The 24,041-nt window shown below is 33.1% G+C and overlaps 1 protein-coding gene and 1 long non-coding RNA gene across 2 annotated transcripts in view; both read right to left on the reverse strand.

Annotated features, from left to right (window-relative positions):
* LOC111702717 (uncharacterized) overlaps positions 1-21,476 on the reverse strand; it is a 28,032-nt gene extending 6,556 nt beyond the window's left edge. Inside the window, exons 1-12 of the mRNA XM_023474488.1 lie at positions 21,407-21,476; positions 21,053-21,240; positions 19,837-20,045; positions 16,734-16,801; positions 16,067-16,136; positions 15,580-15,765; positions 14,396-14,578; positions 7,773-7,986; positions 6,184-6,419; positions 4,128-4,262; positions 2,907-3,284; positions 1,558-1,606 (exon numbers count right to left, since the gene is read on the reverse strand). Of these exons, the coding sequence (XP_023330256.1) occupies positions 1,558-1,606; positions 2,907-3,284; positions 4,128-4,262; positions 6,184-6,419; positions 7,773-7,986; positions 14,396-14,578; positions 15,580-15,765; positions 16,067-16,136; positions 16,734-16,801; positions 19,837-20,045; positions 21,053-21,240; positions 21,407-21,476 (1,986 nt within the window). The remainder of the gene's footprint in view (positions 1-1,557; positions 1,607-2,906; positions 3,285-4,127; positions 4,263-6,183; positions 6,420-7,772; positions 7,987-14,395; positions 14,579-15,579; positions 15,766-16,066; positions 16,137-16,733; positions 16,802-19,836; positions 20,046-21,052; positions 21,241-21,406) is intronic.
* Positions 21,477-21,879: 403 nt separating this feature from the next.
* On the reverse strand, positions 21,880-23,616 carry LOC111702725 (uncharacterized). Its single transcript, XR_002765472.1, has 3 exons — positions 23,533-23,616; positions 23,177-23,298; positions 21,880-22,023 (listed from the first exon to the last, which is right to left on the reverse strand). It is a non-coding gene; the product is annotated as an uncharacterized LOC111702725 (long non-coding RNA).
* Positions 23,617-24,041: the final 425 nt, after the last annotated feature.

Here is a 24,041-nt window from a genome sequence, read left to right on the forward strand (position 1 = left end):
TGTTTGCAAAAAATGTCCAACAAATTAAAAAATATTCATTTTTGAAAAGCCCTTGACCATACCATTTCAAATATGCAAAAAAAGTAGCAAAGTTTTAAATAACTTGATGTGTAATTAAGAAAAACTAAAAATGTGCGAAATCATTAATGACAGGTTGAATGCAAAACATTTGCAAAACTTCTGCAATCCGTTTCCTTATGTCGTAGGATTTACAAAAAGCTAAAAATTATCAAAATCTGACAACTGAAAATGGGTCAAAACAATGATTTAGGAAAAAGTAGTTATTCAGACAGTGTTTCCTGAGGAATCAGGCAGTTAGTATAAAAGCCCGGTTTTAGGTCTAAAGGGAGAGCTTTGGGTGTTTAGGAAAAGTCAGAAAATTGCAACAGCCTCAGACCAATACTTTTTGAGTTATGTAAAAAAAGTAAAAAACTAAAGGGGGGGGGGTCAAATTGCCCCCCCCCCCCTAGCAGGAATAGGGTTAACGCCCCAACTTTAGTACACATTTTTAAGTATATTACACGTACACAAAGACATTGCCAATGTTCACAATAACAATGTATTTTCCGTCTCAAAATGTACTTTCAAGTCCGATCCCATTGAGTTCAGAGATGGAATTATATGGACCAGTGCATGGCGCGCATGCTTAATGAACTTTTGTCCTTGTAGGAACTAAAGACGTAATTTCAAATAACCCTAGTTTTGTGACATATCTTATTCCCCTTTTGTTTGATCAATGATGCTGGAGTGTTAACACGTATGTTATCCGCAGAAACACTTGTAATTGTTGATAACATTATAAGAGCTGACTTATATTTATTTAACAGTAATATTATTTACCGAGAGAGTAACAGATAAGTAACTTTGTCATTCGAGATTTGAAAACCGGTGTCAAGAATAAAATATTCTGAATTTAGAAATTCTAAAACGGAAAATATGTGACGTTTTTCATAATTGTTTACGCAGCTCGGTATACTATAATGTTAGATTTGTTACTTGAGTACCAGGCTGAAAAAAAGGGTACCGTTGTAAATCCTACAATCAACATGCCACTATTAATGAAAGGTAAATTCAAATTACGCATATAGTCCCTTTATTCAAATTAATTCATTTTAGAAAAAGCTTCAACAATTTTTTTTTAGATTGTTACTTTGGTTTCAAACTTTGAAGTGGGTATTTTTTAGCCTTTTATTAAAAACTAGAAATTCAAGGCGCTTCGCGCCCTTCTTTCTAGCCTTAGAGGGCGCTTCGCGCCCATCTCCTAAATGAATTGTGAACATGTTCTCTTTCTGTACATCATAAAACAAAACAAAAATAATTCGCGGATTTTCACCAAAAAATTCGCGGATTTTTAAAATTTTAAAAAATTTAATGACGATCGAATTTTGATGGAGACAAATATTTAAAATTTCAATCATTCATAAACCTTCCCTGGGGTCCCTAGATGTCCCACAAAAAATGTGGGCCCGATCGGTTCAGCCGTTTTGACGTTTATTGGATACAAACAAACAAACAAACAGACAAACACCAAGACAAGCCAAATTTATATATAGATACCTGACGAAATACTCCCACACTTCGTAACTCATCCAGGTTACAGCTTAACCTGAGATAAAACATTATTTTAATTCAATTTAGTAATTAACAACTGTGACTAGTGTTGTGACACTTTAGATTTACAAGAATATAGATCGCTCATGTCGTCTTCGCCATACCGGAGGGTTACAGTTGAAATTGAAAATGGCAATTTAGCTATGGTACTAGCTACTGACGTACAGCTTTACAATCTGCATTAGCAATCTATATTCTTGTATATATATATGTGACACTGTTTATGAATCTGAGCTATAAATATTTTGATCTTGATAGAGATATATCTTATAAGTTACTTCAAAGCCTTTGACACAAACTCAAATTTTCTCACCCCTATTTATAAGTAACCTCATGGTGTAAATCTTTAACATTTCAAACTTTAATTATTTGGTTCAATAGAAATAATATTTTGACATATCGAAGATCTATGACATCGGAGCCCGCGATTTAAAAGCTTCGGCTCGAGTCGTAATTCCTTAAACCCGACTTTAAGACCCAATCTTCGACCCAACTCTAATGACAGCTTGTGTCACGTGATTGACAGCTGCAAGATCTTCAGCTCGACTTAAGGAGTTAGGCCCAATGAAAATAAAACCGACCTTGGTTGGTTTTAGTGGAGAATAAGGCTCAATGTTGAGTCTTGTTCTCATAAACACCCGGGAATGCGCCAATTCCTAACATGAAAATCCGCCAAATAGAATATTAAACCGGTTTTTTAATTCAACTCGGTGGAAAATTAGATGCAGCTTGAATCCGAAAACTCAAGCCGTAAATAAGGTCCAACGACAGCTTAGACCCGAGCCGTATTTCCCCGAATTTTTTAAATCGCGGGCTCGGGTTGCACAGATGTAGGGCTCAGAAAATCAGAGTTTTTGGTAAAAAAGCAATTCCTAATTTAGCTAGTTGAAGTTGAAGCATGGGTTTAGAGATCGTAGAACTGATAGACAACACCGGCTTAATCTATAAAAGTCCTAGGTTTACTGGGATATTTAACATAAAAGTATCAGCCTTAGAACGCATATTTTAATTGTGTCCATTAAATCCTATTTTTTCAAACTCTGTTTTTTAAGTGCAGGGTTATCCACAAAGGATGATACTTAAGAGACAACTTTACAGAGTTTGTATTGCCTGTTTCATTATATTAATGATTCCCCGCAACTGTAAGCTGGTTTATTTCTTGGTAATATCCTTTGAAAAGCCATGAAAAGACAAGAATGATGACAGAAGACAGAATATGACGTTAGAACGACACAGTTTCATAGTTTCAGGTCGACTTTACAGTCGTATTCTTTGTGGGTAACTCTGTATGTTACCTGTTTCTCCCTCTACCCGGAGCAATGTTGTTCAACCCGTCCTGGCTCCGTCTGTATCTGACAGGGATATCATATTTCTTCGGATTATGAGTAGGCGTAGGTCGGCGGAGTAAATCTGAAACCTTCTCCGCCGGGGTTTGATAAATCTTCGGCGGAGTATGAAACTCCGCCCCGGATAGCTTTCTGCTCTGGTAACAAGGTATATCCACAGGCGGAGATGTGTTAGGCGCTGTCGTGTACAAGGAGGCGGAAGGATATAATCCCTCCAGGCTACTAACAATACTTTTTACTCCGCCCTGGTTTAGGTTCCAATCTGCCCGAGGCGGAGAATCCGCCACGTCACAAGCTTTGGCAGCTACAACAGTCTCACGGGGATTTCTATAAAATAAACAGTAGATAATTCCTGCATTTATCCGTACTTTTTCTTGAACCTCCAAATTACTTTAAGAAAACTGTGCAGTGTAAGTGCAGATATAGTATTTAAAAGAATAATGGAAAATGCATGCTACCCCTAAACAAAGAGGATTTCAGAAAAGAAGGCAACTATCTTAATAAAAAACTTGATCTATTCCATGCACATGATGTATTATAATAAAATCTTAATCATGTGGTTTTTAATTATGAAAAACAATAAATATCCATAACAATTTAACAATTTCGATACCACAGAGATCCAGAACACTATAAAAAGTTACATCAATTTCAAGATTGAAGTGTCACAGCCCCTGCGTTTTAATTTTACCTCTTAACAACTTTCTTAAAGTTTGCTGGTGCCTTTGACAATTTAATTTTAGAACTTTAAACATTTAGTTTGATCTTTATCTTTTAAGAAGTAATTGGTACAATTTGCATGGATCTTTGCACCCTTTGAGTTACTTTGATACATAAATAAATCTAGAAAAATGGTGCAGGTCTAAAATTATATACCCATTATTATGCAGCAGCATTTCTAGGTCTTTCAACTTACTAGAAGGAAACAGAAGAATTCTAAGAACAAAATACCACCATATGGTATCATGACCAAGGGCAGGAATTAATGAGTTTGAGCCAGGTCTAGGAACGGTTCAACCACGCAACTTGAATCAGTAACTCAGGGTTTGTAATATTCTATAGAGGATAGCTCCGCTGCTGAACTACTGATAAGTATTTGAATCGACAGTAGGTAGTTAAGCGACCTAGCTCAAATTCATTGAATTCAGTCACTGGGAACCAAGTTCTCACCTATTCCAAAAACTCATAAATATTCCTTTCTTTCCCTCCGGCTTCCGTTGGTGTTTGATGTTTTCACAAGGTTTCAAGAAACCTGGGTTTGCCTGGTTTCTCTTCTCTCCCTCTTCCCTTAACCCTCTTCCAAACCTTTAGTGCAGGATGCAGATTAAAATAAAGAAAAAATCTTATCTGATTCACCATTGTCATTTTCAATTCTTTTTCTCGTAAACTCTAAACCGGTTTTACAAATGCCAAAAAAATAAATTTTGCAGCCTTTGAAATGAAGAAATTTTAAGCGGGGGGAGGGTTAATAATTGAAAATTATCCATCGGGTAGTTTTTATGTAATTTTGCTATAAAAGAGACATGTTAGCGGTCTGTTTTAATCCATTCTCAATTGAATTAGCTGCTAAAATTTGTTTATCAATTCCGTTTGCAATGACAAAGGTTGATAAGAAAATGATGAAGGAAAGAAAAAGATTCGTGCAAAAAATATGCAAAATATTGAAGATTGCATAACGCAGATAAATGTGTGCATGCAAAAAGAAAGGTCGACGGCGTGCACAGTAATTCAGATTTCTTCTTTGTAAAGTGCAGTTCGAAGGATAAATACATTTATCACAAACTCTAATTTTTTATATCCTTATATCGTTGCAACCTGAGATCGGAACTTTTACGCGAATATTGAAAATTTTTAACGGTTGATCTCGATATTTAATGTGGGCACTTATGCTTAATCCCTCTAGTTAATTATCCCTGCAAGGTAAGCGTAATACTTTTATGGAATATTGAATGAATTAATCCGTAGATCTACCGGGTGTCCCAAAAAAACGATCTTTAAGACACTCACTATGGTTCAATTTTAAAAAATTTGTACTTTTTTGGAATCTTTGCAACATTTCCCATCGACTAAAACCAAAAGGTTCATAGCACTAAAATAAAGGAAGGAAGTTTGCATTTTTTGGCTGGGTTGAAAATCCAAGTACAAAACTGTCTCCTTCTTGGTAAATCTTCAGGTTTAAGTTCCTCCCTTCTGATTGGCCAATATGGGTGATACTTCCTTAACATCAAGGAGTTTCTTCTTGCAGAACTTAAAGGAGAAGTATTACTGTAGCAACCCTGACAACATTTCTAGGAGTTCTGACTTGTCGGGATCTTCCACTGGATGAATTTCCAGGACTTGTCTTGCTATTCACATTAAGTAATGTCCCTTACTCTATTACTTTTTTATAAATTCTTCTTTCATGACATATAGCAGGCTGTCTTGCATTGGGAAATGTACTTTTTTAAAAACTAGGCTTGTTCTTTTTGTTTTCATTTAAAAACAAAGAAGAAAAAATTTTTGCGGATTTAAAAAAAAAAATCGCGGATTTTCAAGAATTTAATTTTTTTTTACAAAATTAAAAATCTTTAAAACACTTTTTTTTATCATTCATAAACCTTCCCTATGGTTACGTGATGTCCCACAAAAAATTTGGGCCCAATCGGTTCAGCCGTTTTGACGTTTATTGGATACAAACAAACAGACCAACAGACAAACAGACATACAAGCCAAATTTATATATAGATTGAACCATAATGAGTGCTATAATGTCTTAAAGATCGATTTTTTTTGGGACACCATGTACATAAAATGTAAATCAATATTTGTTCTCGAGATTCACAACAGAAAGTTCTGACTTCTGATGTCGTAAACCTTCGATACTTCAAACTATGAATTCTGATAGGTCTAAAACTTTAAGATTTCAAAATTTAAACCAACAGGTTGCAAAGATTTAAGGACTAATAGAGTTGGAGGGAAGTACTCAGTTCCTTAGGTTTAATCTTGAAGAAAATGGTTAATTTGTTTCACTAGGGCCGTAAAATCTCTGGAAGATCCACTAAATCTTTGGTTTGTTTTTAAAATAATTTCCTAATTTGGGAGTATCTATTTTTCAATGATTATCCCATATGTATGTGTGTGTGTGGGGGTAAAACTTTCAGTAAAGAAAAAAAATTGTAAAAATTATGTTTTTTAGAAGTTTTTTATGCAGGGTTTTATCTAAGAAAACTTGTTCCATTAGACAAACCTCTCTTTTTCTCCGACAGAGTTTATAGTTGGGAGCACAGCTGCACAAACATGGCCGCCGATCAGTTCTACACTTGAACCTACTCCTCTGTCCTGGTCGGAGGAACCCGTCCTGTATCTCGGAGGTCCCTGAGCCCATTTTAGTTTCTCCGGGTTGATAGGTTTCCTGGTTGGAGCTGATATCTGTTCCTCCAGGGCTGTCTGATAGAGAGCAGAGTTGCTGAGATCCTCGTCCTCCTGCAATCATTTATAGTTTATATGGTTGTATTTATTTTCTTTAATTATCCTTTACACCCTCTCCCTAGCAAAAATTCATTTTTCCCCTTAAGAATTGCGAATTCTTTAATGATGAAAATGTCGATTTTTTATAACCCATCCTCCCCCCATTTGATCAAATAATTTATACCCCTGACTTAAAAAGTCTTAAGTACAATTTGAAAAAGGATAAGATAATAAAAAACCTTGAAAGAATTTGATCAAAAATGTCAATTAAGATTTTATTGTTTTCAACTCTTTTGATTCTCTTAAATTATTTAAGCAGGGATGTATTTTTTCTTTAACTATGTTTTACTCTCCCTTCTCATAAAAAATCTATTTTTACTACCAGTATTTTGAATTTTCAAATTCTTTTATTATAATAGTGCTAATTTTTTTTTTATTTCCAAACATCTTTGAAAACAATTCTTTAAAATATACACCCATAGAGAATAGAATATATATTAGAGGGGAATTAAAAGAATCTCTCGGTATGAATTTTTTCAGTCCCTTTCAGGCTGAAAGGGAGTTCAAAGTGTACAAATCATGTAAATGTTCACAAATTATATGCAGTAGAGTACATTAATACAGTATGTTCCCTAGACTATTCATTTCAATTTCGAATTTTTTAAACGTTAAATAAATTAATTAATTAATGAATTAGGTGAATAAAAAACATCATTTCATTTATAGTTATAACGGAAAATCATCGTTTGTAAAGTGAAAGGCATAGAGTCTATGTAAAATGATCATTGGTCAATTATGAAACCAGCCTATCTCATAATTTTAGATTTATTATAAAATGATATTCCAGGGCCCAAAAGGTTATATAGCATAAATATGTGAAGTACACCTGCAGTATTGAAACAGTACAACAAAATAACCGTTTTACACTTTTTTCTAGTAAATTCCTCTCTATATATTCTATTCTCTATGTATACACCCCATAATTCAAACTTACTGTCTAAAGTCCAATTCGAAAAAAAGATAATTAGATAAAAAATAAATAATCTGAGATCAGTTTTATTAAAAAATTACCAAAAAAAGTGAAAGGATTGTCTTCTAAAGTTTTGAAATGTAAGTTAAGGAATATATGATGGACAAATTCTTGTTTAAAATTTAAATAATATAAAAATAAGGAATTAAATCTTTGCCACAAACTCTGATTTTCTAAACCATATATTTTTGTGACCCAATGTTGTAGACCTTAGATATTTCAAACTATGATTATTAATATAGTCAAAGGTTTAAACCATCAGGTTGCAAAGATACAGGGGTTAGAAAATTTGAGTTGGTGACAAAAACTCAATTACTATAAATAAAAATCTATCTTACTTTAGTAATATTGTTTTCAGAATTTGCACTGGGTTCAGGATAAACTCCAGTAGGTCTAGTTAGACCTGGAGGAGAGGATTTCCGTCCTCCTGGACAAGGTTTCCGTCCACCTGGATAGGACGGAGTAAAGGCTCTGCTTCCAGGTATACTAGGTATATGGCTACCAACTCTATGGCTAGCAGGTTTGATCCCAGTCTCATAGTCAGATCTACCACTAAAACAAAAAGTTGCATTTTTTACAGAAAAATAACATAAAGAAATTATTTATTAGTATCGAATTATGATTGTGATTATTTATTAATATGATTATTGATTATTTATTAGTATTGAAATATAATTATGAAGTACGTTAATAATATAGAAATTTCTTTTCGTGTTTAAATTATTGGTTCTAAATAATGGTATGGTATGGTAATAATTAAAGGCTATATTATGTATATTATGTATTATTGTCTATTATAAACAAATATCCTTCTATATTCAAGTAAATATTTTAGTAAGTAAGCTGTATGCAAAAATAAAATGATCTCTTAGCCAAATTGGACAGAAAGACAGACAGATAGACAGACGAACTAATGTTTATATAAAAAATACAGATCACAGAAATCTAAACTGTTATGAATATCATTGAACCATGAGATCAGACTAAATTTCGGGCATTGACCATTCTACCCTATATTTGTAGATGTTTAAAAGAATTGAGTCTTTGCCACAAACTCTGATTTTTCATCTCTATATCTTTGCAACCTGATGGTGTAAACCTTTGATATTTCAACTTAGACTATTTGATCTAATAGAAATAATAGTTTGAAATATCTAAGATTTACGACATTGGGTTGCTGAGATATATAGAGACTGGAAAATTTGTGACATAGACACAATTTCTTTGCAACATTTTGTCTCTACATAGATACAGAGTTGTAGTAGAATTTACGAAAATCTTGAGCATATTTTTATTTATGGTCATTTTACCTCTTTAACTTTCCAGCTTGTGTGCATATAACCCCGTCCACGATAATAGAAGAGAAAACAGATTTTATAAAACTAAATTCAAATTATTTTTTTTAACACTTCAGACTTTCTGACCAATTATTGTTTGAAAATTGTAAAACAAAGAATAATGGACTTTCATTGGACTGTAATTTCTTAAAAAAAAACACAGCCCCTTGACGCCTCTTCANAACAACTTAACCCTATCCCTGCTGGGGGACTTGAAAACCAGGATACGCTGGGGGGGGGGGGGAATTTTTTCCCCCCCCCCCCCCCGGCCACCAATGATGCAAGCAATGTGTTTTAATTCTTTTTATTGCTGAATTGAAAAAAAAACGAATTTTTGGATAATTTTAAGATAATTAAAATGAAAATAATACAATTAAAAAGTAAAACACCGTAAAACATCTTTTAATGAAATGATAAAATATCTGCAGACCTTTTGACAGTTAAGGGTGACTGAAAATTTAAATCACTGATCAGTCTGGGGTATTTGATACAATATGAATTTCTGAATGATTGAAGTGTAAGAAAAGATTTCCTAATCATGAATTGTAGAATAAATACAGGGAATGAAATTACTCCATGAACAACTAGATATATCTTAGTTGCAAACCCAGCCATTCTTTTTCTCCTAAATTGGGGGGAACCCATAAAGCTGTGGAATAAGATGACGATATTTAAACAATTTCTGTGTATTTCATGTTGTTTTAAACAAATGATTTTACCAATAGTTTTAATATAATATTAATAAGTGAAATGGGTCTGTGAACACTGCAAAATTTCTGTATTAAATTGGACTATTTATATTAATAACTTGAGTCTGAAAGTCGTCTTCCTATTCCACAGTTTTAAGGGTCTTACTGTTGGATTCTAGTTTGTATTTGTGAAACTGCAGATCACTTAGCATCAGTTGAATTACTTCACTCTTCATACAAATTCGATTTCATCACTTAGATCAAGGATCAAACCAATTAGTTCATCCTTTTAATTATTGAATTCATAATTCCCTTTAAGATCATACAAGTCACCACATAATTATAAGATCACTAGTGAATATTTTAACTGTAATAATTGAGTATTTTCGCTAAAAAGTTAGAGTTTAGATTTCCCCTCTCCGGGATACGTTGTTCAACCAAGGCCCAGCAATTGCCGTAATTTCCCGGATTTTACTCCTGCAGGCTACGGAAGAAAGCATGCAGTTCCGGTTAAATATATCACAACTTTAAAAATCCCCCACCTTCCACATTTCTTTATCTTTTAATTGTTTTCAGGGTTGCACTATTGTTGCTCTAATTGGTTCTGGATTTTTTTTTCTAAAACCTTACTTTCTTCCTTTTAAATTATGTAGGTCATTTCTTCGAGCACGGTTCCTATTTTTTACATTTTATTATTTCATTTTATTTTCAACAAATATGATTTAAAATATTGAATTACACAGAACTATTTACGTTGTGCATACATTTCAACAGATCAATATTTACCCTAATTAAGCGTTCAAGCTTTATACAACATTTTATAATTTTTATATGCATTTAAATATGATTTGGCTACGTACAACATCATTAAATTTAAATTTTGTTGTCTAAGATAATTCAGAAAATTAGAAGTGTAATAATTTGTAAAAATTAAATCTTATTGTTTTTGGTCTAACTGGACGGAGCGCCCGGTCGTCGCCATTAAGTATTGGCATTATAATGAACTATAATAAACAGGAAGTTAAAATTGAAGATGAGTGGGTAGGGGGGGGGGGTGGAGGGGAGGAAAAACAAAAGGTGGTTGGAGTGCAAGGGGTAGGCAGGTGAGCTGAAGGGCGGGGGGACTAGGTAGGGGTAGGTAGAGGGCAATTTTCCTATGGCAATTTTTGTTTTCCATGGTCTGGTTCAGATTTGATAGACAACTGACACACAACTTCTCCCTCCATAACACTGTTTCTCCTCCCTTGACTTACCTCTCCTCCCTAACCCGTTTCCCCTCTATTGTTTTACCTCTGTTTCTCCTCCTTTCTTAACCCTGTTTCTCCTCCTTGCTAACCCTGTTTCTCCTCCTTTCTTAACCCTGTTTATCCTCCTTTCTTAACCCTGTTTCTCCTTCCTTTCTTAACCCAGTTTCTCCTCCTTTCTTATCCCAGTTTCTCCTCCTTTCTTAACCCTGTTTATCCTCCTTTCTTAACCCTGTTTATCCTTCCTTTCTTAACCCTGTTTCTCCTTCCTTTCTTAACCCAGTTTCTTCTCCTTTCTTAACCCTGTTTATCCTCCTTTCTTAACCCTGTTTATCCTCCTTTCTTAACCCTGTTTCTCCTTCCTCCTGTAAATCTAATTCTCCCCACAATGTTAACAGATGTTCACCCACCCATTCTTAACCCTATTTACTCGCCCTTTGTTAACCCTATTCACCTGCCGATTCTCAACCCTATTCATCCACTTAAACATGGTCGGTTGGTCAATGTTTAGGCATTGTTATGATATATTCTATCAATTTCAGAAATATTTTAGCCATTTAAGAAAATACTCCCAAGTTTGTAACTTTCCCTTGAAAAGTATGGAGAAACTTAAAATGATCAATTACATATGTAAGGGTAAAAAATACACATTCTAAGGAATTGAGTTTTTGTTACAAACTCTGATTTTCTAAACCCTATATCTTTGCAACCCGATGTCGTAGACCTTAAATATCATTTTATGTTCTATAGAGGGAAAAGGACTAAAATTAAATGGTTGAAATACAGAGAGCAAGGGTGGGGGGTTCTACGAAGAGCAGAACCTAAACAAGAAATATTAATTTTGTGGGTTCTTCTTCAAAAACTTCTAGACTTTCATCCCCACTCCCCAGTTCCCTCATAGGTTTGGAAATTATGCACGAGATTTTTGGTCGCTAAAAATAAATTTAAAGGAGAAAAAGGTGAATTTTACTGAAGAAAAAACGCAGTAAATATATTAAATCATGCAAGTCGGAGTCCAATTTTTTTTAACCCAAAGCATCCATCTTTCCCCTCACACTCATCCGAGGGGGAGTGGAGGGGGCGGTGAGGGGAGGGGGTTGGTGAGAAGATTAACCCCTGGTCCTATCTTGTCAATAAACTGCCTAAGGATAATTAACAACAGGTTGAAGATTAACCCTCTGACATATTTCACAGCAGAAGTTTAACCAAGCAGTAGATCCTATCTGTTCTATCAAACCTATCAATCTTAACAATCCTACAGATTTAGAAGAATGTGGAATAAGTAATGAATCTTCATTCCAATAATTAAGTCAGTAAACAGCGGACTTTGCAGCACGTTAAACTGAAATAAATCTGACATGTTTTAAAATAAGACTCCACTTAGTGAAGAGCGATTCAAAAGAACTAAAATGTTATGTATTTTTAATATGTAAGAAGATAGCTTTTCCTCTCATATTTCTGGGAAAAATCAAAACTAGAAGCTACGAGGTCAAAAAGTCGCCCCAGTTTACCCAGTAACGTCACTCATATTTGACCTTCTTCTTCTGTTTAGTTTGCAGTCACGTGACAGCTGTGTTTTAAAAGTCTGTTTTAGCATTAAACAGAATATTCATGAATAAGAAACTCCCGTTTTTAAATATCATTCTTTTCCTTAAAAATTTGTAACCCCCCCCCATGCAAATTTCTCCTAGATTTTAAGATGTGCTTAAATTATAAATTTCATAAACTAACCTATCTGAATAATATTCGTATTAGAGTTGAAAACTCAATCAAATTATTTCTGAATATTCCTACTTAAAAATTCCAGCNGATTTTTAAAGTAGACGATATTTTCAATAAACTTTAAAAATTAACAATCTCAAACCCCGTAATTATTTGACATATCTTACAATAAACATTTAACCTTTAGTTACATTCAAAACTATCATAGTTTAGGATCCGGATCCGCAACATTTTGCTCCCTGGATATGCAGATGCAAAAATATGCAGATCTACGGATCCGGACCAAAGGTGTTAAAAAATCAACCTGTCAGCTAAAAAAATTATTTTTCCTCCACAATTTTTTTTAAATCGGAACTCTACTAAAATGAAACAAGGAGACTGGAGACTGTAGATATCCCCAGACTAATGTCAAATAGTTTTAAAATGTCAAATTGTTGAATATCGTAGAAAATGAAGAGAATCGATTTAAAACTTGTCATGAGATATATTTGTGAAATCAATACGGGGGGAGGGGAGGGGAGTGGGGGTAGTTAGGGGGATATTTCTAATCCAGTTCTTTGACAAGAATGTCAATGTTCAAACAACTTAACCCTATCCCTGCTGGGGGACTTGAGAACCAGGATACATACATGATATGACAAATAATACATCATATAGAATCCGCAATTTTTTTTTGCAAATTTGCAAAAATAGAATTTTTTTTGCAAAATCCAGTTATTAGCAAAAATGTTTGCCAAAAAAATGTCCAAAAGATGATCAAATTTACATTTTAGAAAAGCTCTTAACCATGCCATTTAAAATATGCAAAAAAATTTGCAAAATTTTAAATAACCTGATGTGTAATTAAGAAAAACTAAAAATGTGCTTCTTTTGACGAATTGTGTGCAAAAAAATTGCAAAAATGTCTTTGCAAGTCTTAAGCAATCCGTTTCCTTATGGTATAGGCTTTCCGAAAAACTAAAAATTATCAAAATCTGCCAACTGAAAGCGGGTCAAAACAATGATTTAGTTTTTTTACAGGAAAAAGTTTTCATTCAGGCAGTGTGCCTGAGGATTCAGGTAGTAAGTATAAAAGCCCGGTTTTAGAACTAAAGAGAGGGCTATGGGTATTTAGGAAAATTTCAACATGTAAAAAAACTACAGGGGGTCAATTTGACCCTCCCCCCCCACCCCCATTGTTTCAAGATGATTGACCTGTTAGCAAGAATAGGGTTAATAATATTGTTTCAAGATGATTGACCTGTAACCCCCCTCCCCCCTAAATCAGAGGTTAATACTAAATATTCAAGTATTTTTTCCAAAAACTTTTTAAAAGTTAACAATTTTAATTTTTGAGAAGTATAAATTAATTTTCAGCAGACAAGTATAAAAATATGCTTTTTTTAAAATGTTTTTTTAAATTTAAATTATTTTTGGGAAAACTGTAATATTATATAATTACCAATTTAATAGAATTTGTGTATCGTCATCTTCCTGCCTGCTTCTGCAGCAGGAAATGCAGGAATTCAAATAAGATTTCATGCTTTAGACCAAAACAGTAACAAAGTCACAACTCTTTTTTCTCACATATTTTCACCGCTGGTTTAAAAAGTAAATTTTAACCGAGATAACAAGCACTAGATATTTAGTTTTGAATTTAATATGTTTAAAAAATAGTTCTTAATTAACAAATGATTCGAGTTCTATATTTTATAGAATACTGAGAGACTTGACAGTGAAGAGTTGATAAGAACCTTATGATAAATTAGATCTGACACTAGTTCTGTTAATAATTATATCAGGCTTATATTTATATAAAATAATAATAATATTAATAATAATAATAATAATAAACTTTAAAAATGATGATTATAATAATAATAGTTCTAATAATACTTGCAATACAATACAATACAATATTACAAATACTAATACTTCTACTACTATTAATAACGAGAGAAATGCTAATAATAATAAAACTAGAACCAACCTGATAATATTGGATCTAGGTATAGAGCTAGGTCTACTAACTCTAGATCTAGGTTCAGAGTAAACCGACCTAAGGTTCTCTTCGTCCCGTCTTGATCTCCGGTTCTCTCCGTCCTGTCTTGATCTTTCTCCGTCCCGCCTTGCTCTCAGAGATTCATAAAGCCTTGATCCCCGCCCTCCAACCCTGAAAACATTGAGTACTTCCAAAATCATGCACCCCAAGATCCCGCGTCATCCAGACATAACAAATACATTTGGGAATCTTTATTAAAAGACGACATTTCTCTCTATGAAAGCTATATCCAATGCTGAATGAACTACTATGGTATGTACTACTAGTTTTGAAGAACAATTGATCATTTAAACTGCGCATGACTTTATTGGTGTAGTATTTCAGCCAGTGCTTGGATCCGGATCCGTTGAGATTATAAAAATTTCCGGATCTCTGAATGGTTCATCAAGTTTTACCATAATAATAAGCAAAAAAAGAAGAAAAATAATTGGACAATTTTGCGTTTCGTTGCGTTGTTCATGATTAGGATTCGGATCCGGATCCATTTTCATCCCGTGCTGATCGCAGATCCAGGATCCGGATCCGGATCGACATCAAATTAAATAGATCCTAAGGACTGATTTCAGCTAAAAAAGAGATGACTTTAGGTAAAACTAAGAAAATAAATATAGCTCTAACGAAAAAAATAGAAGTACAACGGAAAACCAAAAAGTGTTTTATTTGAACTTCCGGAAATTAAATCATGCCTGTTTCGAGAAAAACGATTTGTTCAAATGTTCAATAGTTCAAAGGATCAGTAGTTCAACCACTATTTGGAAAAAATTTCTTCGTCTCATTTCTGATTCTGGATGTCTTAGTCTGGTGACAATATGTGACTATATGGTTTGATTTTAGCGATTTTCTTTACAAAGAAAACATTGAATCTCTATCTTCCCGTTCTTTTACATTTTTCTGATTTTAAAAATCTACTTTGATTGAAAAACTCGTGGAAAAAGCAAGTTATGAAATTTTTTTAAGCTTCCATTACTTTTTTGGGTAGAAATCTTGTTCTTTTCTATGATGCAAAAAAAGAATATTTCAGGGAAAAAACATTTAAAACTTGCAAAACAAATTTCAATTTGAAAGATTATGTTCAACCTAACGGAATCTAAACTTATTTAACTGGTTTATACCTTTTATTCGTAGAATTCTCCGGACTGCTAAGTATTTCCCCCTCGGAGCCGTAGAAGTGTCTGAACTTTATCTCCGGGTCCTCCTGAGATCCGGAGGAGGGGAGGATGTGGATCCCTGAGTCGGAGCTCTTCCGTCCTCTCTCCGAGTCCGAACTGTCACAGGACGAACTTGATCCACAAATACCTCTAAAATACAGTAGAATTAGCCACAGTAGAAGAAAATAAATAGATCAAAGTATGGCCGAGCTATAAACGGAATATAATATATAATCTGCCAATCTAAAAGCATAAAAAACTTGATAGAATCAGAATAAGGAGCACAAAGTGCCATGAAGTTTGGTGAATTAAATTACGTGGAAAATATAACAAATACAGACTTTCACACAAATACTTTAAATTTCCCAGTGGTTTATTTTTAATGTAACTGTACACAACTTTGTTTACTTTATATCAGGCCAACTTATTAGTTTCACACTGTATAATGTACCTGAGTTCGGGTGAGCTCTCTCCACTAGATAGATCCACTCCTTCGCGTAGACTTGATATACTTCCCTCATCTAAATATTTTAAATCTAATAAGCGGTGCTTAGGATCCTGGATCAGCCCTGTAAAAAATCCGGAGCCAGATCCAGGTCATGAACATTTTCCTTAAGTTTTACTGATTTTTTAAAAAGATGAAAAATTTCTAATTTTTTTCTTCCTTTTTTTCGCTTTTTTATGCTTTAACTAACCGTTCAGAGATTATGAAGTTGTTTAAATAATTGGTTGAGATTTTTGTCTTGAGATTTTAAAAAAATTTATCAGGTTTTGATTGTTGGTTTGTTAGTATGTTCGAGCATAATTGGATATATTGGATCAATTTGCCTCAAACAATGGTTTAAAAGTTTAAACCTGAGTGGTTTAAGTTGTATTTTTTCTAGGTTTAAAAGTGTAAATTTCTAATAATTCCTATATATTTTCCTGCCGTCTAGAAATACGCAGAGAAACCACAATCGAAAATAATTATCAAAATTATAAATATAAACATTGATATCTAATTCATACTTGATCAGACAAAACTGTTGCCATCGTTGCATGAAGGATCCCTTGAAACCATATTTTTATGTATCAAAAAAAGATTCTATATGTATCTATTTATTTTTCTAAATATTTACCATTTTGTTGGTTGGATCTGAGGAACTCTCGTTTAGCAGGATCTGAGATAAAACTGAAATCCTGATACCTAGAATATAGAAATATAAAATACTAGCTTGGGAACCAGGGAATAAAGGCACTTTTTTGGACGTTGGAAAAAACGAAGTAATGCAATTTGTATAGGTGGATCTGTTTCAACCAGTCATGATGTATTTTTTACCCATCTGGAAGCAATCGAAAATTTGATAAATAGAGTTTCCAGGTGTTTCATGGCAAAGCACTGGCTCATATAAATTAATTTTTACAAAATTGTTTGTATATAATAGTTTTTTTTGATATTTTATATTTTGAATTTTGGTTTTTCTCAGATTATATATTCCATATGAAGTATGAAGTAGTTCAGGTATTTTTACACTCTGGATATGAGAAAATTTTAAGAAGAAGTTTTGCTGCCTGATTATTTCAATCCTAAACTTACTAGTTTCTTAATTGAAATTAGAGCTATGATGTATATGTATAGTATTCACCCGTCTACAGACAGATGATGAAAATTATTTCTAGGGTCGACTACGAAAGTAGCTTTTCTTTCACTTATAGTTACTCCAGCCGTTTACCCGCACTTAGTCGTAAATTACAATTTTAGCTATTTTCCCCACTCAACTTAGAATGATAAAACCAAGCTAAGAACATTCCCGTGGCTCTCCCAAGTTCCCAATCAAAATTTGAGGTGTATCGGTCCAGGGGTTTCTGAGTTATGATCGGACAAACAAACAAACAGACAGACAAACAGAGATTACAACTTTTTATATATAGATATAGATGTTATCCCCACTGGAAACTAGGGCTGGTACAGAATAAAATGGTCGTTAGTTTAAGTTAGAATTGAAAAGAAAAGACATCTATGTAGATGTGTAATATTATAAATGAGTGTTTAAATGTTTTGACGTGGAATTAAGAAAACAAGCAAAAAAAAACGTTATGCGATTTTGAAAAGTAATTGTAGAATAAATTTTCTATCAGAGAAAAACTTTTTTCATAAATAAAATTGGTTTCGTAAAAGAAGAGAGATTAGGGTTGACAAACTCTTCTAAGGAATTTATCAAAGGAATTAAGTATTTGCCACAAACTCTGATTTTCTAATCCCTATATCTTGGTAAGCCAATGTCGTAGACCTTAGATATTTAAAATTATGATTCATATTAGATAAAATAATCTAAGTTTAAAATATCAAAAGTTTTCCGCATTAGAGTGCAAAGATATAGAGATTAATGAATTTAAGATTGTGAAAAAAAAACTTAATTTCTTTATTTATTATTGCTTTTTTCTGGAATCATTTATCATAAATTTAAGTTTATAGAACAAGAAACTAATTCTAATGTTAACCAGTCTGACGATGGTTTCTCTGCCCCCCCCACTCCAAAACATTTACTCAAATGCAGAACTTACGCAGTGCAAAAATTAAGAAAGACGAGCTTTGTCCTAATCTTTGCCCTACGGAGCAACTTTGGATATTTTCTATATTGGTTCTTTCATAAATGTTTCCTTTCGAAATAAACAAAACTTTTCTTTACAAAAAAGTGTTGCATAAATATCAAAACTATCCATATTATGTTAAGTGAAAATTTCAAGTTAATATTAGCCATTTTATAATGTCAATATCATTTTGAAGACGACATTCAATTGGAAGATTATCCAATGACATGGGGTTAGCCACATCAGAATTAAGACTTTAGTTATGACTAAATACAGGGTTACCCAAAAAAGATGAAACTCCAGAGACGACTATACGGAATTAATGTCTGTTTCCTTATATCCATAATTCCATGCAACTGTGAACTTGTTTCTCTCTATAGCAAATCATAACATAGTCAGAAAAAAAAATACATTTATGCAATGATGAAGACTTAATCTTGGAACCATCATCTATATGAATAAAGTTGTAATCTCTGTTTGTCTGTCTGTTTGTTTGTTTGTTCGATCATAACTCAGAAACCCCTGGACCGATTTGCCTTACATTCTTAATGGGGAACTCGAGAGAACCACGGGAATGTTCTTAGCTTGATTTTGAGATTCTAAGTTGAGTGGGTCGACTTTGATAGCGAAAATTTAGTTTCCTGGTAAAATGGGATGGGAATAGCTCTGCAGTCTGCACAAGTTTCAAAGCTAGTATTATATATTATTTAAGTCGTTTTTACAGTCTCATCTTTGTGGGTAACCCTGCAATAGTATTTTCTATCACATTTTTGGACAACAGTATAGCACTAAAATTGAAGTATCAACGTTTAACAAATAAATACTTAAATACCTTTAAAGCGTCGTGTTTTTCGAGTTTACAGGGTGGCCAAAACTTTTTTGAACCCATCCGTACAAAAATCCGTACATTTTCAGAAGAAATCCGTACAATCCGTACAATTTTCGAAAAACAATCCGTACAATCCGTACAATTTTTTTTTTAAAAAATNGAGTTTAATCTATGTCTTTTGACATTGACATTTAGAGGGGGGGGGGGAAAGAATAAAAAATATGGAATTATATACACCCCTGTTCGCGTCTATAGAGTTTTAGCTCTGTAAATTTAAGTGTTAGTTTTACTAGCTTTAGGCAAGGTCGACTTTTTTTCTTTCAAAGTGAATATTTTTTGCTAAGTTAGGTTTTCTTCAAAATGAAAAGCCAACGGTAAAATTACAAATTTAAGCGTCAAAATGAGCCCAGTGCTCAGACCCTTTGTCTTTGTCCTGGCCGCAGCACTTGGTCCAGAAATTTTTGTAGTTACCAATTTGTCATTACCAAATTGTCACTTTTGTGAGCTTACCAAATTGTCATTAACAAATTGTCGTTACCAAATTGTCATTACCAAATTGTCATTACCAAATTGACATTACCAAAAATCCGCCCATCGCACAGATATAGGATTTAGAAAATCAGAGTAATTGTGGTAAAAGACTCAATTCCTTTCTTGGATATATTTGGCCATAAATAAACAAAAAAAAGGGGGGCCTTAAGAAATTATAATAGGATTAAATCCAAGATAGAAAAATAGGTCAGAAAAAAATAGATTGAAGACTTTATACCCGTATTCATCTTATGAGATTTTTTTAAATCTTCGCGCTTTCAATTTGTTACCTTTCTAATCCACATTTGCCCAGCTGTATGAGAGACCTGGAGAGTTTAGAAGGTTGTATCCGAACCTGGAGAGCCTGAGAACTAATACTAGCACGAACCTTCTCTGAGGTTGGGTCTGATCTCCTGCTCCTGTCCTTTTGACCACCTGGAGCAGGGATGGAAGGTTTTCTCTTCTCTGATACTGGGACGTGTTCTAGTTCTGTCTCTTTCTAAAATATAAGATTTCTTGATAAAAGTAGAGAAGAAGACATAAAGATCTCCAATAATTTTAAATGACAAAGTGACTCATGGAAGTGCAAGAACAAATCTTATTATTTGAATTACATGTCTTGTTAAACATTATCGTTTGTCAGGTTAAATTTGTTTATCTATATAATCTGCAAATTACTTGCTATAAAATTCACTATTTTGACTGGCAGAGAAAGCATTTTAAATCCAACTTTTTCGGAATTTCTTGAAACAAAAGAATTTATTTTTTGTAACATTTGAACCATGAATCCTAGGAAACTAAGCTGTTCAACAATCCAGCATTATTCTTTTAGTAGTGTGGTAATAAGTTTAGTAAGTCAGGGTTGAAAGGGACTGTAGGCAAACTTAAAAAAAAAACAATTATAATATCAATTCACAACGGTACCTTTGAAAACTATATCTGATGGTAATGTCGCTTCTCTAGATTTCAAATTATTTGATTCTGACGATTACTATATGTTTCTGGTTTGTGTAGTAGAAATGCGAAAGAGAAACCACATATTTGAAAATAATCCGTTTTCAAAATTATTTAAATTGATATCTTATTAACACAGACAAAGCTTTTAAGTATAATGAAGGGAATCTACCATTGCCCTATTTGCAAGGAGGGTTACTTGAAATTGCGAGCTTACAGTCCCTTTAACTTGAAGTGTTCATGATTAAATAACAAGTATTAAACGTAATAAAATTCGCGTTTGGTTGTTTACTCTTTTAATTAGAAATGTAGTTGCATTTTTTAGCTCCCTAGATCCGGATCCGCAAAAATATTATCCAAAACATTGAAACAAATCGTTTCGTTTGCACACCCAACATTTTAGGGGTCAACAATGAGTTGCTTTTAAACCTTTTTAAGAATTGAAAAAATAATCAAGAATATTCATAAAAACAGAAAATTTTGACAATTAGTTTTTGGGAAAAGAAATTAACAAAATTCAGAATCTTGATAGTAGATCTGATATAAACTTACCCTTGTAATGAGGAGCATATCACGTATCTCCTGGAGATCTAGATAATCCTTGTTATTGTTAAGACCCACATTAATCAGCTGAAACAGGTTTCTCGGCATAGTTCTCTTGTCTAGGGGGAGACGGGTTCCTTGAACCACAACCTCGTTATATACTTCTCTAGCGCTCAGATCTCCCCACGGTTTACGGCCTAGACAACCATTTTTTATTTTATAAATGGAACTGTTTACTACGTAATAATACAGTGGAACCCATAACACTTTTAGACTTCAGTTATAACAGTGATTTTAATTTATTTGTACTACAACGTTACCCACTAAGGATGAGACTTCAGGGACGACTGTACAGAATTATACCTTCTTCCTTTATAATCACGATTCTCTGCACGGTGAACTTGCTTCTCTTTGATAAATCATTAAAAGTCATTAAAAGACTTCATTTAACCTTGGGATTCTCATATATTGTGGTTACAGACTGTTTTTACAATCTCATCCTAAGTGGTGAACCATTTAAAGGTTTATAAACATGAACAAATTGTGCTATTTCCATTACAAGTTAAATATTCAAGCTACTAATAAAACCATTTGCTTTATTTTAACATTTTACAATACATTTAAGATTTCTAAAATGTTGTCTCCCCGTTTCCTAAGCAAATTTTAGAGTTTAGATGCAAAAAAACGAAAAATTTCTTTCTTGTAAAACCATTATAATTATCAACTTTAAAAACGGAGATCTTTTCGTTCACCTAACTTTAATACAGGATTATAGAATTTTCATCAACCATCTGTGATCCCACAAAATGTCGACCTTATGTCAACGCAATCAAGTTAATTCCCAGATGATTGTACAGAAGCTGTATATATCCGACTGTGTTGAAGGTTGGGTTCCTGATAGAACATCAGGGCTCAGCCAAGAATAGAAGTTTGTACTTTCCAGAGAGGATAAACTTAGAGCAGGGTCACCACTTCCTTCTCTAAATATCAATCAATCAATCCACATGGAATAGAAGTTTGTACTTTACAGAGAAAATAAACTTAGAGCAGGGTCACCACTTCCTTCTCTAAATATCAATCAAATAATCAACTTATAACTAGTTTAGGGTGGCAACAGCAGCAAGACGATATATCTTGAACTTTTCAATCTTAAAAAGGACTTTTTTCACTACGGTACAATTATCTAATAAAAGGGTATTGTTGTGAATGTTGGCATGTAACTCTTTAAATGAAGGGTTACTTTAAACAATTTTGAGAGTCCCTTTAAAATGACTGTAAGTGTTGTTTCCAGTGACAAAAATGTCAATACCCCAATTTCAACGAAACCCTTTAAACCCTCATCTAATCAAACATGTGAAAAATACAGTTGTTTTCCTCACTCAAAAAGTGGCTAATCATGATAATTTCTCCATTGCTTCTTATAAGCAAGAATTTCGCTTGAATCACTTTCACAGAGAAGCTGCAAATGAAAATAAAAAGTTGAAAGAAACAAAAGTATGAATATCTTATTCATACTTGATTATATAAAGGTTTGAAGAGTACCATTGTGAATCGGGTATTTCTGTCTTTGCAAGGAGGGTCACTTGAAATTAAGCTTACAGGCCCTTTAAACTTTTTTAAGTCTTTTTTTTTTAAAAGTTTTTATCAGAAATACAATAAAAGATAAAAAGGTGAAATGAAAATTTCTTCAATTGTCCCATATTTTACAAGATCAAAGGTAATTAGAGATTTATCATTTGAACAATTATCAAACACAATCGTAAGTTGAATTACAATCGTCAATTTTAGTTAATAGTTAATTTTTAGTAACCATCTCAATCTGCCCGACTAAATTTTTTTTTATTTCGTAACAAAAATATTAGAACAAATTAGAATTAAAATCTTTAAAAAATTTTAATTCAACAACGTTTAAAATTAATAAACATTGTAGACAATAATAAAGATACAGGGTCCCTCTAAAATGATGAGACCTGAAACCCTTCTAACAACTGAAAAAGTCTCATCTTTGAGGGTATTCTTGTATCAAAAATCTTATAACTATAAAAGCTCCTTACTAACAATCATTATAAAATAATTTTTAAACCATCCCCCCAACTGCACTATGAACATACAGATTAAACATCTGGGTTGTACCTGGAAGCATATTCGAAGCGCGCAAGTTTGGCTAGGAATGGGCTGACCAACTGCACGGCATGGCTGCTGAGCGCGCAATGAATATATCCACGAGAATGTATGAAGATAAGCGCATCTGTTATCTAAAATAATGTTTACTAAGAATTTTAAAAACTAGAAATTTTTGGAGAAATACAAAAAAGAAATATGGGTAACAAAATTTCAGGTCTCTTTTTAAATTTCATCGGAAATACAGAAAAGCAAAGAACTAGTACTGTACTGTACTGTACTGTACTGTACTGTACTGTACTGTACTGTACTGTACTGTACTGTACTGTACTGTACTGTACTGTACTGAAATAATAGGAGAGGATTACCTGAAGAAGAATATCCACACAAACGATCAGAGTTGGAACCTTTTTCTAAAAAATAATATTTTTAAATAAAATCTTTTAAAATCTTAAACTATAAAAAATACTCTTGATGTATTTAAAATAAGGTTAATGAACAAAAGCATATTATGACTCATCCTGACTGATACCCTCAGAAATCTTTCTAAATGATTTCTTTACAGGAGGGTCAGAAAAAATACAGGAGAAGAAATTTGACAAAACATGACTAAGGAATTAAGCTGAAGAAACCAACTTACTGGCCGCCTAGTTCTTAGATAACTAGATGAAAGTTTTCTATCTTTAACTCTAGTATGACCTTGCAGTTTACATGATATAAAACAATCTAGATTCCGTTCCCATCCAAGCTATTTATCATCCGGACTAAGATTCATCGAAACCATAGTTTTAATGACAAATAGGAAACCCCATTCTAAAAGATTGTCAGACAGTCTGTCTTGTATTGTGGTTATCAAGATCAATGCCTGATCTGGATT

This window comes from Eurytemora carolleeae, unplaced genomic scaffold (genome assembly GCF_000591075.1).
Source record: "Eurytemora carolleeae unplaced genomic scaffold, Eaff_2.0 scaffold462, whole genome shotgun sequence".
Lineage (NCBI taxonomy): Eukaryota > Metazoa > Arthropoda > Copepoda > Calanoida > Temoridae > Eurytemora > Eurytemora carolleeae.